Raw genomic sequence first — 19,640 nt, forward strand, 5'->3', positions numbered from 1 at the left:
CCCCCGCTATTTTAGTTACTTTTCGATTTAATCGCCAATACACGCGCCTTCTTTTTTGGTTCTTCTTTCATATTCTGCTGGATTTCCACCGTAATTATTGAAAAATTGAATTTTGTCGCACAGTGATATTATGCATAACTCTTATTTCTGTATTCAAACCATTATCTTCGAACCTAATTATAAACAAATGATACACCCCCTCTTCCATATCCAATAAATCCCTCTCCAAAAGATATTATATTTTTCTGCCGAATGACTCTTTAAATTGGTGTCAATATCCTTTAAAGCCTTTTCTTTTGTTTCCTTCTGATAATTCCTCAGCTATCTTGTACTACCTCCCTCAATCCTCTTCAAATAAATTGCCGCATTTCCCTGAATAGATAACTAATAGTTGACGTTTACAAAGTAAAATCGATGGCGTAACTGTCATGTGCTTGACATGTATTGAGCAGTGTCTATGGAAGCACTAGTACACATGAGCAAAATTTATCGATGATTTATTATTATTGGCGTTGTTTTTGTTGTGAAAACGTTTATAATTTGTCTTATTCGCTAGGTCGGGGACATACATCATTGATGTTGATGATGAAAAAGAAACCAATATCAATATGTGGGACGATGCAAAATGAGAATGGTGACATCGAACCATGGAAATTATTTAATTTTTCTTTTATTTGGAGAAAATAACAAATTCTTTACATAATATTTAAAAATATTTAATAATTATAAAAATCGTAATTATAATTATTAATAGTTATAAATGTTTCTTATACCCTCCACCATTCTATGGAGGGTATGTTATATTTTATTATACTTTGTCATTCCTTTTGTAACTCCTCGAAATACTCATATCAGACCCAACAAAGTATATATATTCTTGTTCAGTGTAAAATTCTAAGTCGATTTAGCGATGTCCGCCTGTCTGTTGTAATCACGCTATCTTTCGAACGAATTGAGATAGAAGGCTAAAATTGTGCACAGATGTTTATTTTGCCAGTAGGCAGGTTAAGTTCGTAAATGGTTCATGTAGATCCACGTTTTCATATCCTCCATATAACGGTACCTCCCAGTATTCGGTATTTTGATGATTTTAGCGACATTATTAACCGGAATTGTGTCAAATTTTGTATTTGAAGTTCGAAATGGATACTACAGTTTAGGACAGAAAATTGTCTGTGCAGGTCCACGTCTTCGCATATAACGGTACCTCCCTATATTCGGTATTTTGATGATTTAAGCGATATTATTCAACGGAGTAGTTTCAAATTACGTATTTAGAGTTCGTAAGGGGAACTACAGTCTGTGACACAAAATTTTTTATGCAGGTCCAGGTCTTCGTATAGCTCCGATATAACGGTGCCTCCCTCCCGTTTATAATATTGTAATGGCTTATACGGCTACATTTGGTATTTTTAAGATTTTAAAATAATTTTTAAGGGATTTTATTTTTTGAAAATTTCTAAATTCGTTTCAAATGGTGGATGGTATTCAAAGTTTGGCCCGGCCGAGCTTACTGCTTTTGAACTTTTGTTTTTTTTTTTTTTTTTTTTTTTTTTTTTTTTGTTCCTAATAAGATGGAATGTTTCCACCATAAAATAGTTGCGACATTTTGAGAGTGTCTATCTCACTAGTACTTTTTAGATATTTTTAAGAACCTGGTCTAATTTTCCAGTCGAAATGACAATTTTTATTTGATTTCCCCAATGCAGTCTCCCCTTACTGAGCGTTTTAAGGTGGTAATCATTTCTTTTTTCAGCTAAATTTTGATTTAAACATATGGTCAAAGCCCAAATCTTGGAAATTTGCAGAAAACTCATGCCATCATTATTTTCATTTCCACATGATGGAGGTCCTAACTTATTACAAAATTCATCTCCATCTATCTTGGATATTGACATTATCATTTTCAATAAATATGAGACTATTACCAGAATGAGTTTTTTTTAACAAACTCTGGCCTTTCTGACCTACTGTGACCTAAGAGCCATAATAAAAATCAATATAACTTATAAGCATAAACTATTATGAAATCCACAAGAAATCCACTCACTTAAGCTATCGCTACGAAAACTATTTCTTTTTTTATTGGTTTTCTAACATCCGTCAAACAAAAAACAAATACAAGCCTCTATCTCTCAATATTTGAAATTTTTTAAATATAATATTTTTATTGGCTTTCAAAAAGTCATAATAAATATAAAAGAAAACGGATACACATATAAACATAAAGCATATCATTAATAATAAAGCCTCCCCTAAAACCCAGCCGAACAGAAGTAAATGAAAAAAAAAACACTTTGGCAAAATATTTCAAGCATTTAGAAACCAATCAGGGAATTAGAATTTCCCTCAGCACCATTGACGAACCGTCAAGCATCAATCAATCAATAAGTTCACCCCTTGGTGTCAACCTCCCGAATCCCACTGCTTGCAAAGGAATTCAATGTCATTTGAAGATACGAAAAGGAGGAGAAGAAGAGAAATAAAAAAAGGATGAACACATTTCTTAAAGTTCGAAGAACATGTAACGCCGAAGATAAATATCTTGACATTTAGTTTGAAGGCAGGCATTTTCATAAACAAATGACTATTGATATTTGTTTTGATGGGGGATAGGCACAATATTGGTATTGTTTTCCGTAGAATTCAATTGGCCCCTGGCATATTTTATGTGTCGTTTCTTGCGGATAGCATTTTTCTTTATTTTTGTATAAAGGATTTCTTATTTTCTCGATTTGGAGAAAAATTTAGAAATTGTTACAATTAAAAGTTGTTATGCGATTCATGAGAAGTGTCATCCTTTCTGTCACTGATAAAAAAAAAATCCTAAAAAAAAATTACTTGGGATTTTCTTCAAACACATATAATAATTACAGAAAAAAAACTCAGGATATTATGAAAGTAGAGTAAAAAATGTAGGATACACGTTTTGGCCATTTTGAAAGTTTACAATGCAATGTAGCCTTAATAGAGGGGTAATGTTCTACCCTATTTCACATTTTTTTTTTTTGAAAATTTTCGATTAAGATTTGATGAAATCCCTAAATTGTTGGCAATATTACCGAAAACTACAAGAGGTTTATTTTAGTTGAAAATGAACCATGATGCTAGATACCAAAGAGGTATTTTTGTCACTTTCCGTAAAATGCTTCAAAACCTACTTTAAATGGGATCGTAGCTAGTCAAAATATTCAATATAGTATAGATTTTTTTAGAGTTATTGAAATTTGATAACTCCCCGAAATATTTGTAATAGACCCTGCAAAGTATATATATTCTGGATCAGCGTAAAATTCAAAGACGATCTAGCGATGTCCGTCTGTCTGGCCGTCCGTCTGTTATATTCACGCTATCTTTCGAACAAATTGAGTAGAAGGCGAAAATTTTGAATACATGCATAGTTTACGAGTAGGCAGGTTAAATTTCATATTTGAAGTTCGTAATGGGTACTACAGCATATTAAAAACATTTTTTATGCAGGTTCACGTCTTCGTGTAGCCCCGTATAACGGTAGCTCCCTATATTCCTTATATTGATGATTTTAGCGACATTATTCATCGGAATTATTTCAAATTTGGTATTTGATGTTCGTAATGGGTACTACAGCATATGACTTCATGTTTTTTTTCAGTTCTTTCCAAATGGTGGAGGGTATTAAAAATACGGCCCGGCAGAACTTAGCTGCTTTTTTACTTGTAAAAATAAAATATACAGGTCACAGGTTAGAGATTCTACTCTAACTTGGTGTACCTAAATATTTTTCTCAACAAGTGTCCTGATGTGAATATGGAATTTATCGGTTCACTCCTTCTTGTACCTCCTTCACAAAAGTTCAAAATTTTGATTAACAATGATGTTTTTTTTCAATTTTCCACATCCTAATATTTATATCAGTATTATATGAAATGGAACACTTTAGTCCATTATATCTGGTACCTCACGCATATTTCATTATTTTTCCAAAAATTATCGCATATCTCATACAAAGTGAAGGATATAGTCCAAATCTGGGACGTTACAATACGTATATCTTAGATTAGTTCAGATGAGAAGTGGATAACATTGGTCTTCTCCCCCGATACGTGTGTGAGCTGTTTAAACCAGTATTGATATTAGCAAGCATTCCAAGAAATTCTAATACGAAATTAAAAAAAAAAAAACTATAAGAAACTATAAGTCCTGGCCTGGCCGAACTTTGAATTCCCTCCACCAAAAAATTGGCAATTTTCAAAAAATAAATAAAATCCGCTAAAAATTCTATTAAAATCTTAAAAATACCAAATGTAGCCGTTATATTAGGGCGTCGATCTGCATTATCAAGATCATTAAAATACCGAATATAGGAAGGTACCATTATATATCACTCTAGCTTCCGAATGAAATGAAGTAGGTTAATCAATTTTATTCAAATTTATATTATGTCTGCAGGACTTTTGGTAGGTCCACGTTTTGGTATAGCCCCCATATAGTGGTACCTCCCTATTTTCGGTATTTTGATTATTAAAGCGACATTATTCACCGGAAATGTTTCAAATTTGTTATTTGAAGTTCGTAATGGATAATACAGACTTGGACAGGAAATTGTCCGGGCAGACCTACGCCTTCGTATAGCCCCCATATAACGGCATTTATCGATCCTATTCACAGGATTTTATCGACCGTATCCACCGGAAATGTTTCAAATTTGGTAGTTGAAGTTCGAAATGATTTTCTGTGCATGTCCATGTCTTCGTATAGCCCCCATATAACTGCACCTTCCGGTATTCGGTATTTTGATGATTTTGCACATTATTCACCGGAATTGTTTCAAATATGGTATTTGAAGTTCGTAATGGATATGACAGAAAATTGTCTGTGCAGGTCCACGTTTTGGTATAGCCTGCATAAAATGGTACCTCCTATATTTGGTATTTTGATGATTTTAGCTAGTTTCGCATTTGAATATAGTAATGGCATATGACAGAAGTTGTCCATGCAGGTCCACTTCGTCGTATAGACCCTAATGTAACAGTTACATTTGGTATGTTTAAAATTTTAACAGAATTTTCAACGGATTTTATTTATTTTTTTTTAGTTGCCAAATTCGTTCCAAATGGTGGAGGCTATTTGATTTTTTACTTGTTATATAGCTTACAAGGCGATGCAATCTTTCAAAAATTTGAGTAACTTTAACTATATAAATTTTGTGCACAGTATTTTTTATGCTTATTTTTTTCCTCTTAATGGCATTTAAAAAAATGCGCATTTATTAAATATTCAATAAACTTTTTTTTTAATCTAGCGTGGAATAAGTGCTTCTTTGTATATAGACCTCTTTCCCCGCAACTATGTTTATTGAGCTTTTCACCAACCGATAGTTGCTAACTTGCCATCGAGTTACTTTCTTTTTTTATCGAAAAATGTTCTCCAAATTCTTATTTGATGAAAGAAGTCGTTATCGTTACCTCAGCAATCAATTTTATATTTTGTGAATTTCAAATATTTATGGCTTCGCAATTATTGTATTTATTTTTATGACTCTTTGTATTCAAAAAGCAATAAATCAATTCAATATCTAGCACAAATTGCTACGAAACCAAACTATAGATTGTTGGAATTTCTTTGAAAAAAGAAAATTAAATATTTTGAAGGAACTATGTTGCGGGTGGCAATAATACTTTAATAGCATAGAAAGCTTAGAAATTCCTAGAGAATCTATTTGAATTGAAGCATTTTCGAACTGACGAGGAACAGTGGAAATTTTCAGTAAACACAATGGCTAGACTAAAGTGGGCGAATGTATTATTTCAACTTAATAGGAAATAAGGACCGAAACATTTAAAATTCCGTTATGTGGGAGAAATTCAAAATTCTATGCTGATTAGGAATATAAATATTTTTATGGCGTCTCCAACGAATATTTTAAGATGTTCCAAATCAAGTGATGGAAGGCATAATGGGGACATTTTTTTTCTCTCATTTTAAGGAAAAGGTTGAATTCATTTCATTGCAAGGGCCCTTCCCTCAATCCTTCCATCCATAAGAAATCATCCAAACTTTAAAAATAAATACTGCGGGAAGGAAATACAACAAAACATTTTTCCGCTTCCTTAACAGAACCACAGCCACCCACTTTTCAAAAAAAACTCAAATAACACAACACAAGCAAATGAAAGAAGCTTACATTTCGCATTGTAAATTACTTTAAGTAATGCTCTACTAACGACGAGTTAAACAAAGTTTACGATGACATTTAATGAAAAAGCAACAAGAGTCACAAAGCAAAAAGGAGAACTACAATGCACGAACGAATACGAAACGGAAGTGAAAACCTAAATTTATTTGCTAACAAATGATGCTACGCATCATCGTCAGCAGTGGAAGCAGCAGCAATAGAAGCACCAATAAAATGAGCAAAATTTTAATGTAATGGAATAAAATGTAACGACCAGAAAAGTTGTCATCATCATTGTTGGCCCATTATTGTCGAAAATTACCTGGCGAAATGTGACAACAAAGCTGCCTACAGCGGCAAGGGGAAACGGTAATTACGAAATGTGTTGATAACAACAGGACAACAGAGGACATTGCGTGAGACAATAATTGTTTGGCAAAAGAGAGGGCTATAAATAGAACAGCCTTTGAGTGTGTGTGCGTTACTACTTTTGTGTGAGCAAGTACCTGGTTTGTAAATAGCCCATACGAACAAGTATATGGGAATGTGAATGTTCATTTCACATTCATTTATGTTTGGCTCCTCCATATAGAATTGGAATTTATTTTCGCATTAATTCGTAGGTATCTCTTTTTATTACTATTCCCTTAGAATGGTTGGGGAAATTCAATCAAACATTTTATCATGCCGACATGCCATCACAAATGAACAATGACAAAAACTTTTGTAATTTTTAGAATTTGGAATTTGCGACAGGGAAGTGTGGGGAAAATAAATAAATTAGTAGAAATAGTAGAAATATTTGGCGGAAGAATGGAATAAAGTGAACACAAAAGAAAAACGAAATAGAGACATGCGAGGTGGGAAAGTGAAATATTTGGGAAACGAGTTACAATGTTTCATTACGAATTGCTGTTAGACATAAAATGTTCATAGGGAGATACCAGAAAAAGTGGATGGCTAAAAGTATAAAAAATAAAGATAAATGCATAAGACGAAGAAATCCGATATTATACGTAAAATCTATGCCCGACAATTACAGGGTAAGATAAAAAACTGCAACGAAGTCAAACGCCATAATTTTTACTTTTTTTTTAATTTTTTTTGAATGAATGTAAAATATGTCGGAAATAGCATCAAATTTTAGAATAAGCTTAGATGTGTTCGAATTGGTCACCTTTGGCACGAATTCATGTCAAAATTTCAAACGGCCAATGAAACCGTCAAACGGTGCCCGAATGTTGCTCTGCGGTATTTTGTCCGCACTTTGGTATTTTTTAGTGCCAACGTTGCTTTCCAAAGTACTCCAGACACGGATTGGTATCCGGAGATTTTGGTACCCATTGTGAGCTGAAAATGAAGCAAGGAACCTCATTTTGAAACCATTCTTGGGTGACGGAATGTCCAAGGTCTGCGACCATATGTTTGCTTCCTCCAGAATATTTTTGCGATAATTTTCGGTATTTATTCTAATGACACGGTCGATTAAGATGAGCGGAGAGCGACCATCGGCTGTTATGGCGGCCCACACCATCACCATGGCTGGCGCTTGAGTTCTTGTGGCCAACCAAAGGTTCACATTTTCAGCTGAACTCTTTGGCAAGTAAAAACGATCATTTTTTATCTGCTGGACAAAGAAAGTTTTCTCGTCGGAGAAAACCAAATTCAGCAATTCACCAATTTCGGCCAAGCGAAGCAACTCTTTAGCTCTTTTGAGTCTATTTTCTTTCTGTTGCGGTGTCAGTTCTTGTACTTTTTGGAATTTCAATAGCTTTACTCCGAGCTCATTTTTCAATATTTGCCGAATGAAATATTGCGATATGTTCAGCTCACGAGTCATTTTTCGGCCACTGCGACTCGGTTTTCGATCAAGTCGCTTCTTTACTTTTCGAACAATTTCTGCTGATGTTGCTATTTTCTTCCGTCCACTTCTTTGACGTCGGGCTACGCTACCAGTATCACGGTAACGAGCGATGATACGAGACACAAAAGATTTATTCACATTTAAATGCTGGAGTGCTTTAACGATAGCCACTTGTGGTTTTCCAGCCAAATATAAAGAAATCAGACTATCACGCTTGAATTCCATCACGAATAACTTTTTTTATGAAAAATTCTCATCAAAATGCTTTTGTACGCTTGTAAACAATATAATGAGCTGTCACCGGAATAATTTTAATAGCTGTCGGACGAGTCGCTTAGAAATGACAGCAGTCTGAATTTGGTTGCAGTTTTGTTCATCTCATCCTGTATAGTGTGTTTGGCAATATTACAGATAACAATGAGAGGATTTTTTGGTTGAAATATTTCAATATGTAAGTGAACCCGAGGGATCTTGATACTTGTTTATTAAGTCGCATTATCTTCTTCGACCTACATAAATTGGTTATGAATATAGTTTGGTAGTTTGCACATTTTTCGTATAGAATCATGTTTTTATTTGTTTTTGGCTCAGTCATACAGGGTTGACTCCATGCCTTTTTTATTTAAAACGGAAATTTTCTTGTTTCGTCATTTCTTAATTTTTTCCCCTGAGTTCCAAGTTCCTTTTTTACTTGTTTTATTTTTTTTTCCCCTATTTACTTTTAACTTACATTTGTCATAATTTTCCGACAAATCCATTTAACAAATAATACTTATGACTTCTTTTGAACAAAGTTTACCATCAACATTGGTCAACTAATTGAAATAAATAACTCAATTATATTTTGTGGATTTTCTTTTTGACTTTTAAAGGCAAATTGTTTTCTGCTTTCCTGCAATTATTTCCATTCTCTGTTTTTCCACGAATTTTGCGTAAGATTTAATTGACTTTTATTTTACCAATTATTTACGGTTTGCTATCTTCAAGTTTTCGTAGCATGTCGTTATAAAAGTCCACGTCCATACTAAATTATGTCGTTTTTTTTTTTAAGAAATTAATTAGAGAATTTTTTATATGAATGTGCCTTTTCTCTCTCTCTCCAATGTTTTTCTTATTTATTTTAATATGCCATTTGCTACAACTTACCGACACAAGTGCCTCAGTGACATAACGCCATAGACCTGTTCCTTTGGTATAATTTTGTCAATTAGTAATCGGCCATAACGCTCAAAGAACATTTCTCTTCTGGTACTATAAATAATGGGCTGAAATGACAAAAGCAGAAAGAGAAAAACAAAGAGGATGAAAACAAAACCGTCGGGGAAAGTGAATTACAAAAAAGAAAACAAAATACATTTGCCCAAAAAAAGCATGGCACAATAATATCGTATTTATTCAAATTTTTAATGAGATATTAAATTTAAATGCAATGACTGAAATAAGCTAAATGAAACTAATTATTGGATTAACAAAAAAAAATATTCAAAAGAAATTTTGAGGACTAATCTTTTTTTTTTTTTTTTTTTTTTTTTTTTTTTTTTTTTATAATTTGAAAGTTTTTTTTTTTTTTTTTTTTTTTTTTTTGCTTCAAGGAAAATTATGGCATCTGTATCGAAGTGAGATCATAAAAGGTTAAAAGGGACACTTGAAAATGACAAAAACACTGTCGACACTGGTTTGACTAAGAACTCATTGCTATGAATAAATAAAGTCTAAAGACAGGTTGGCGGGAGTCTTATAGACGAATTGTTAGGGAGTCTTGATAGACGAGCTATAGGGAGTTGCTCCATGGACGATCTGAAGGGAGTCCCTTTAAAGACGAGCTGAAGGGAGTCCCTTTAAATACTAACTAAAGGCAGAGAGTCCCTTTATGGACGAGCTGAAGGCAATGCGTCCCCTTATTGACGAACTGGTCAGGGAGTCTTTATAGACGAGCTGGTGGCCAGGGAGTTTTCATAGAGGAGCTGACGCCCAGGGAGTTTTCATAGAGGAGCTGATGGCCAGGGAGTCTCTATAGACGAGCTGATGGACAAGGAATCTCTATAGACGGTATGGCTAGGGAGTCTTTATCGACGAGCTAATAACCAGGGAGTCTTTATAGACGAGCGGATGGCCAGGGAGTCTCTATAGACGAGTTGAGTCTCTATAGACGAGCTGATGGAAATATAGTCTTCATTGACGGGCTGATGGCCAGGGAGTCTGTATGGACGAACTAAAGGCGGGGTGTCCTCTTATAGACGAGCTGGTGGCCGGGCAGCCTTTAAAGACGAACTGATGATATTTATATATGACCCTTTAGGAGTCTTTATAGACGCCAAATACACTATACAGGTTGAGATGAAAAAAATGCAATTAACTTCAGACTGCTGTAATTTCTAAGCCACTCATCTGACAGATGTTAAAATTATTCCTGTGACAGCTCAAAAGCATATTGGTGAGAATTCTCCAGAAAAAAAATTATTCGTGATGAATTTCAAGCGTTATGGTGTGATTTCTTTATATTTGGCTGGAAGTCACAAGTGGCTATCGTTAGAGCATTTCAGCATTTAAATGTGAATAAATCTTTTGTGTATCGTACCATCGCTTGATCGAAAACCGCGTTGCAGTGGACGAAAAATGGCTCGTGAGTTGAACATATCGCAATATTCCATTCCATTCCATTGAAATTCCAAAAAGTGCAAGAACTTATACCGCAACAGAAATAAAATAGACTCAAAATAGCTAAAGAGTTGCTTCGCTTGGCCGAAAGAGGTTAACTGCCGAATTTGGTTTTCTACGATGAGAAAACATTCGTTGTCCAGCAGTTTGAAGACAAACTAGATGATCGTGTTTACTTGCCAAAGAGAAAATGTGTTCCTTGCTGAATATGTGTACCTTCGGTTGGCCACCAGAACTTAAGCGCCGGCCATGGTGATGATGTGGGCCACCATAACAGCCGATGGTCGCTCCTCACTCGTATTAATCGACGGTGGCATCAGAAGTAATTCCGAATATTATCGCGAAAATTTTCTGGAGGGTGTATTAAAGACTTGGGCACGCAAACATTTTGGCCGCAGACCTTGGACATTCCCACAGAACTCAGCACCAACGCACTCAGCATGTGCCACCCAAGTATGGTAACAAAATGAGGTTCCTCTCTTCATTTCCAACATCGTACAATGCCCACCAAAATCTCCGGATACCCATCCTTTGGACTATTGTGTCTGGAGTATTTTGGAAAGCACGGTTGGCACTAAAAAATACCAAAGTGTCGATCACCTCAAATAAGCGCTTCGCCGGGAATGGGCTAAAATACCGCAGAGCAACATTCGGGCAGCGTGTGACGGTTTTATTGGCCGTTTGAAGGCCATAATTCGTGCCAAAGGTGACCAATTCGAACAAATCTAAACTTATTCTGACATTTTTGCTTTCATTCAATACAATTTAAATTTTTTTTAAAAATTATGGCGTTTGAATTTTTTTTTTTTTGTCTCACCCGGTATATACATGAGACTGCGAGCAGAATTGAGTGTAATAAAAAATCAAAAGAGCAACTGAGAAAAGGAATAATAGAAGTGAAAATAATTTTATAAAGCATTTATTGATGATCCCAAACCCTGATGCCAAAATATTTCTTAAAAAAGGAAAATATTTTTTCCACTGGGTTTCACCTTCTGAAAAAACTTTCTAGCGGCCAATGAAGAATATGTTGCACTTTACTACCCTATAATATTATTAAAGTTTATTACCTCACGATCGTATTCCTTTAAAATGTATAAATGAAAAGAAATAATATTATATAAAAAATATTATGAGTAACGATTTTTTGGAAGGAAAAGTTAAAGCTGTTAATTCAGTCTGTGTCAGGTCCATAAAATTGCCCATTAAAAAATTACTACGACCTTTTTCCATTTTAAAAGTAAATGTGAATATTAAATTTTTCTCTCCTAAAATTGACGTTCTCCCCAAACCCACTCTCAATGGGACACATCTTGAAGCAATAACATTTTTCCTACTCTAATAGAATATGCTCATCAAAATTGTTGCCAGCGGAAGTGTGGTTTTGTAGCTTCACGATAATAATGCTTGTAAGGAATTTTAATATAAGTACCCCCCTCTACCACAGCCACCACCATTCCCACTACGGCCACAATATTTTGACACCCAGTGAATTCCAAGAAAAAAAATATTACTTATGAGAAGCATTATAACCATTGCCAACGCCATTTTGACAAGAATGCATACCAAATATTTGGTTAAAAATGACATCATTTTGCTTGAAAATGACAATCTTCCAACATTCTTTTGCCAAAGAAACCATAAGAATTTTTCGAATTTTTTCAAGTACTTTCGGTAACGCGTGCACACACATACGCGTACAGTTATATAAATGTTAATACATGTACACATGTATTAATCGATATATGTTTGGGAATAATATATATGCAATAGATATACAGATAATACAGTGGTTAAGAAGGGGTTATTGGAAAATAAAACCTTGTCTAAAAAGGGGAATTAATTTTGGAAGGCAAAAGTTAAAGATAAAAAAATATCCAAGAGTTATAAATGACATTCCTTTTTGACAATTACATAGGGTCCAAAATAAAGTACTTATATGGATCATCTCTTAAACGCCTAAAATCGGTTTGCATAAAAGATTTCGAGAAATATATTTGTTATACGAATATGTATTTACCCACAAGTTGAAATTTTGAGGCTGAAATTAAATGTCTATTTTTTTATATATTGCGCCATTTTTAAATTTCATATCATAAATAAATCATACGTTTATATAAAAAAAATCTGGAAACCTGTACTATTTTCAAAGGCTTACTACTATTATTGTTATGACAATGACTGCATCTAGAACAGGGATCTTTCTTAGTCTTAATATATTTTACATTTTTTTCGCAAATGTACCACTGTACCTCCTCCCCACCCATCATAACCTTCATTCTTACTCTCCCTCTACAAACAAATATAATATGACTACTTACAATATTCACCATTACACATACATACCTTATATGGCAATTCAATCATCGGTATGTTACGTAAAAGTATTTGCAAGCATGAGACATTTTGATAAACATAATTACGGCCATTTTCAGTCAATTTATCAAGTAATGCCAGTACAGCTGATGAACCACCATCCGGTGGATTAGGATTGGCGCCATATCTGAAAACGACACAGAAAAAGAACAAAAACAAAAACTGATGAGAGCGAAACTCAATTGCTGTTGCCATTAATGCAAAACAAAAAAGAAAAAATGAATAAACCAATAGAGTAATGGATGCGTGAAATTTGAAGAAATTCTTTCTTCTTATCACATTCTGACATGACTTCCTGTCGTTGAAAATGGAATTTTAAATATTTACGGGTGCATTGATGTGAGAAGGGATAAAATATATCGCTACACTACAAAAGGGAAATTCAAAATGGTGAGAAATTGAAAGGGAGAGGAAAAATAATTTTAACAGAAGAGCTACCTGAAGGGAGTTTTTACGAAATTGCTAATGTGAGTCTTTACGACGAGCTGAAGTGAGTCTTTACAGACGAGTCTAAGGGAGTCTTTTCACAGACGAGCGAGAGGGAGTCTTCATAGACGAGCGAGAGGGAGTCTTCATAGACGAGCGAGAGGGAGTCTACCGACGAGCGAGATAGTCTTTACGGACGAGCGAGAGGGAGTCTTTACAGAAGAGAGAGAGGGAATCTTTACAGGCGAGCGAGAGGGAGTCTTTATAGACGAGCGAGAGGGAGTCTTTATAGACGAGCGAGGGGGAGTCTTTATAGACGAGCGAGGGGGAGTCTTTATAGACGAGCGAGAGGGAGTCTTTATAGACGAGCGTGAGGGAGTTCTTATAGACGAGCGAGATAGAGTCTTTATAGACGAGCGAGAGGGAGTCTTTATAGACGAGCGAGATAGAGTATTTATAGACGAGCGGGAGGGAGTCTTTATAGACGAGCGAGAGGGAGTCTTCATAGACGAGCGAGAGTGAGTCTTCATAGACGAGCGAGAGGGAGTCTTCATAGACGAGCGAGAGGGAGTCTTCATAGACGAGCGAGAGGGAGTCTTCATAGACGAGCGAGAGGGAGTCTTCATAGACGAGCGAGAGGGAGTCTTCATAGACGACCGAGAGGGAGTCTTTATAGACGAGCGAGAGGTAGTCTTTATAGACGAGCGAGAGGTAGTCTTTATAGACGAGCGAGATAGAGTCTTTATAGACGAGCGAGATAGAGTCTTTACGTACGGGATTCTTTACATACGAGAGAGAGGGAGTCTTTACAGACGAGTGAAGGTAATCTTCATGGATGGCCTGAAAGGAGTCCTAAAAGACGTGCTGAAACAGATGACATATAGACGAAATGAAGACAGTCTTTATAGACGAGATGAAGGCTGAATTGAGTCTTTATATGGTAGTTAGATGACCTACATTCCTTACAGATAAAGGTATGGAGTCTTTCTTGATGGGCTAAAGTGAGTCTTTACATGGGAGCTGGAGGTTTAAATTAAAATCGAGGCAGAGGTTGACTTTACATAAAGGTTGGACGAATCTTTATAGACGAACTGAAGGTGACCCCTTTATTATCAAGGTAAAATAATTAATAAGAAAGGTGGTAGATGGAAGGGTGTCATATTGGCGGTCGAGATGGGAATCTTACAGGCTGGTCTGGAAGGAATATTATAGGCGAAACTGAGAGGCTATGTGGGAGAAAGTTTTGTAAATGAGCTGGACCCTTATTGACCAGTCCTATAAATCAGCTGAAAGGATGTTTTTAAATGAGTGAAAAGGAATTTTGTAGATGAGTTTAAAGTCTGGGTGTATCCAAAGGCTAACTAAAACCTTTTAAACGAGATTAAGGCCTAAAGTATTTGTAGATAATCTGCAGCCATAGAGTTTTCCTAGACGAGATTAAGTCTAAGGTAATATGGTAATAAAAATAAAAGGAAATATGGTAATTTTTTTACCATAGCATAAAAATGTCATCCAGTTAGCTATAAAAATAATTGTTTAATCTCCGAAAATTTGTCACTTTTCAATTTTTTTACGATTTTTTCAATTTTCGTAAATATTGTAATGGCTTATGACAAAAGTGGCCTATGAAGGTCCACGACGTCGTATAGACCCTAATATAAAGGGTACATTCGGTATTTTTAAGATTTTAACAGGATTTTTAAGGGATTTTATTTTTTTGAAAATTCTAGTCTTCTCATAAAAGATAAATTGGTCGAATCTAGAAGACAATTTAAATGTTGGAAAACTGAAAAGCAATTCTTCAAAATGTCAAAAATAAGGAATTTCTCTGTTATATCGAGGTTGCACCCCAACTCTCTGATGGTCTAATATATCTCGCTTTCCATTAACATCGGACATAATTAATTTAAAAACAATACAAATCATTTTTTTTTTTTTTTTCAATATACTGATGGAGGATCTGAACTGACTTTTGTCACAACTTTTATTTGGTCCCCTGGCAGAGCCAGTGAATTTTTTTAATCGTGGTTGGTTGATGTTTAAAATTTTCAACAGATTCGGTGGCAATTGCACATTCCGGTTTTATTAAATATAATTGATTTTTTAAAATCTAAAGGGATATAATTCATCCTCTCAAAAAATGTACAATGTAGATGCATGTTTTGGAACGGTCCCCATGTAATGGAACTAGTCACATGTTTCAAATATTTGAAATATATTCCATATTAAGCTCTCTCTAAATTTTTAAGATTTCTAAGGCCAAGTATAGTATAGTCTCATAAAGGGTGATTTTTTTGAGGTTAGGATTTTCATGCATTAGTATTTGACAGATCACGTGGGATTTCAGACATGGTGTCAAAGAGAAAGATGCTCAGTATGCTTTGACATTTCATCATGAACAGACTTACTAACGAGCAACGCTTGCAAATATTTGAATTTTATTACCAAAATCAGTGTTCGGTTCGAAATGTGTTTCGCGCTTTACGTCCGATTTATGGTCTACATAATCGACCAAGTGAGCAAACAATTAATGCGATTGTGACCAAGTTTCGCACTCAGTTTACTTTATTGGACATTAAACCTACCACACGAATGCGTACAGTGCGTACAGAAGAGAATATTGCGTCTCTTTCTGAGAGTGTTGCTGAAGACCGTGAAATGTCGATTCGTCGCCGTTCGCAGCAATTGGGTTTGTGTTATTCGACCACATGGAAGATTTTACGCAAAGATATTGGTGTAAAACCGTATAAAATACAGCTCGTGCAAGAACTGAAGCCGAACGATCTGCCACAACGTCGAATTTTCAGTGAATGGGCCCTAGAAAAGTTGGCAGAAAATCCGCTTTTTTATCGACAAATTTTGTTCAGCGATGAGGCTCATTTCTGGTTGAATGGCTACGTAAATAAGCAAAATTGCCGCATTTGGAGTGAAGAGCAACCAGAAGCCGTTCAAGAACTGCCCATGCATCCCGAAAAATGCACTGTTTGGTGTGGTTTGTACGCTGGTGGAATCATTGGACCGGATTTTTTCAAAGATGCTGTTGGACGCAACGTTACGGTGAATGGCGATCGCTATCGTTCGATGCTAACAAACTTTTTGTTGCCAAAAATGGAAGAACTGAATTTGGTTGACATGTGGTTTCAACAAGATGGTGCTACATGCCACACAGCTCGCGATTCTATGGCCATTTTGAGGGAAAACTTCGGAGAACAATTCATCTCAAGAAATGGACCGGTAGACTATTTTTTGTGGGGCTACGTCAAGTCTAAAGTCTACAGAAATAAGGCAGCAACTATTCCAGCTTTGGAAGACAACATTTCCGAAGAAATTCGGGCTATTCCGGCCGAAATGCTCGAAAAAGTTGCCCAAAATTGGACTTTCCGAATGGACCACCTAAGACGCAGCCGCGGTCAACATTTAAATGAAATTATCTTCAAAAAGTAAATGTCATGGACCAATCTAACGTTTCAAATAAAGAACCGATGAGATTTTGCAAATTGTATGCGTTTTTTTTTTTAAAAAAAAGTTATCAAGCTCTTAACAAATCACTCTTTATATGGGTATAACCCCCGAGCATAACTTTATTTTAAGAAATTCTACATTTCACCCTAAACAATTTTTATATTTTGGTCTAAGGGTTGGAATTTCAAGAGCGATTGCATAGGGTTCCCTTAACATTTGCCATATTTTAAAATTTTTGAGAAAATTTCAAGAATGATTGCAAACTCCGTATCTTACTTCATTCACCATTTTCGGTTGAAGGCCTCTTCTCGGGACCAGGGGAATTTTGTACTGTTGTAATTACAAAAAAACCAAATCTCCCAAAAACGACAACCAGTGACTGCTAACAAATGTCCTCACTAAAGTAGCAAATGTAAAATATGTCCACATACTACCACACTCACACACACACACACACTCGTAGATAACAATCGTTTTAACTAATGCCAGCAACTACAAACACACAAACAGGATATTAAAAAAATCAAAGTCATTCATTTAGCCTTTGCCAGCAAAAAAAAAACACTCCTGCTGAGCATTTAGAGAATATTTTGTAAACGTTTTACAAAATTGCAATAGAAACAACAATAATAACAACATGGAACAATGATTGCATCCTTTTGGCATTACAAATTGCATGCGCCTGGCAATATGTGAAGAGTTGAGTACATGTTTGCGGCCACAAACATTCCGGCTAACTTAAATTAATATTGGAAGGAAGGCAGGCAGACAGGAAGGAGGCTGCACTTTGGGGGAGCAGAAGGGCGGAGGTTTACCAATTTCTAACCTTATTTTTAGTTTGATTGGTTGTTGGACAGCATTTGCTTGTGTGTGTGTGTGTGTGTTTGAGTAGTTGTATGCAACACACAATCTAGCTTACACACATATGCAAATAACGCCCAGCCGACTTTTAGGAAAATTGGCATATAACCAGCAGCAATTTTGCGCTTAACATTCTGTGCAAATTTTTGCTTAGAGAATGGCTTTTAGATTTAGCAGCCATTTTACTCCAATATTAGACAAGAGGCAAATAACAAATCAGCAAAAATTTGCGGGGAAAACCACAAAAACTAAAGGCTGAATCCCCACTGGGCTCTGTATGTGATTCTCACTTACTCATACATGGGTAATTTTCCAAAAAAGTTCGGGACTAAAAGTACACAATCATCATTGTTATTTTGTTAAGGACTATGACCATCTATGTGTATGTGTAAGCGCATCCTTGCTGTCGCTGTGTGCAAATTGTGTAATGGTATTTTAATTTAGACAAGTGTGACCATGACTAATGCTAATATTGGAGGTCGTATAAGAGTTAGCACGTGTGTATGTTAATTTTTGTGTGTCTATGTATTCATAATAAATGAGGTGTGGTAATGGAAATTTCCAATAGAAAAATTGGCATCCCCTCAGATTCATAACACACCACAAAACCATAGAACTCAGAAGTACATATATACATATATGTATGTTCTCGTATTTACACACATAAATCAAAGTACTTGTATTTGGTTCATGCCAAAAATTGATTTATGTTCTTTCAAATGCGAGTGCGTGTGTTTTCATCAAAATGTGAAATATTGGAATTTGAGAGCGTGCACAGAAGCTGATTGGTAGATGTACCGATAAAAGGACCAAATCTTTTCGTTAGAATAGTGAGAGACTTTCTCAGAGAATACCAAATTGTCTTCTTAAGGAAGGTTTTTAGGCTACCTCGCTGTGCAGAATAGTCCTCTTATAGAAAACCAGGATATCCTCTTATAAAGCAAAATGAAATTTCGGACAGAATATCAATAAATATTATTAAAACAGGCCATTTCCTTTAGTAGTCGAGCTTGGGTCCATCCTAGAGTCAATGATGCCTTCACATAGGAAAAGTAAAGCTATTCTGGTAAAAGACAATAATGCATACTGGAAGACCAGTTTTTTCATAAATAATAACAAGGTCTTCATATATAAGACACTTGATGGTCTTATATCATCATATATAAGACACTTGATGGTCTTATATATGAAGACCTTGTTATTATTTATGAAAAAACTGGTCTTCCAGTATGCATTATTGTCTTTTACCAGAATAGCTTTACTTCTCCTATGTGAAGGCATCATTGACTCTAGGATGGGCTTCTCAGAGAAAACCATAAGTTCATCTGTAAGAGATCATAAAGTCTCCCATAAATGAGCTATATGTCATAGATATGTATATCTTCATGTATATCTTCTCCCTGGAGGTCTTCTTATAGAAGACCTGGAGGTCTGCTCATAGAAGACGTGGAGGTCTGCTCATAGAAGACGTGGAGGTCTCCTCAGAGAAGACCCGGAGGTCTTCTCATAGAAGACCCGGAGGTCTTCTCATAGAAGACCTGGAGGTCTTCTCATAGAAGACCCGGAGGTCTTCTCATAGAAGACCTGGAGGTCTTCTCATAGAAGACCCGGAGGTCTTCTCATAGAAGACCCGGAGGTCTTCTCATAGAAGACCCGGAGGTCTTCTCATAGAAGACCCGGAGGTCTTCTCATAGAAGACCTGGAGGTCTTCTCATAGAAGACCCGGAGGTCTTCTCATAGAAGACCTGGAGGTCTTCTCATAGAAGACCCGGAGGTCTTCTCATAGAAGACCCGGAGGTCTTCTCATAGAAGACCCGGAGGTCTTCTCATAGAAGACCC

At 35.6% G+C, this 19,640-nt stretch overlaps 1 protein-coding gene across 8 annotated transcripts in view; it reads right to left on the reverse strand.

Annotated features, from left to right (window-relative positions):
* The window catches only part of LOC101890633 (uncharacterized), a 62,816-nt gene that overhangs the window by 15,005 nt on the left and 28,171 nt on the right, over positions 1-19,640 (reverse strand). For 7 of the 8 annotated variants that reach the window (XM_059123951.1, XM_011297654.3, XM_020039801.2 and 4 more), the window contains 3 exons: positions 13,023-13,179; positions 11,747-11,761; positions 9,165-9,283 (listed from right to left, as the gene is read on the reverse strand). In XM_059123951.1, coding sequence (XP_058979934.1) covers positions 9,165-9,283; positions 11,747-11,761; positions 13,023-13,179 — 291 coding nt within the window. The remainder of the gene's footprint in view (positions 1-9,164; positions 9,284-11,746; positions 11,762-13,022; positions 13,180-19,640) is intronic. The other variant, XM_005176310.4, reaches the window with a different exon arrangement.

The sequence above is a fragment of the Musca domestica genome, unplaced genomic scaffold (genome assembly GCF_030504385.1).
Source record: "Musca domestica strain aabys unplaced genomic scaffold, Musca_domestica.polishedcontigs.V.1.1 1, whole genome shotgun sequence".
Classification (NCBI taxonomy): domain Eukaryota; kingdom Metazoa; phylum Arthropoda; class Insecta; order Diptera; family Muscidae; genus Musca; species Musca domestica.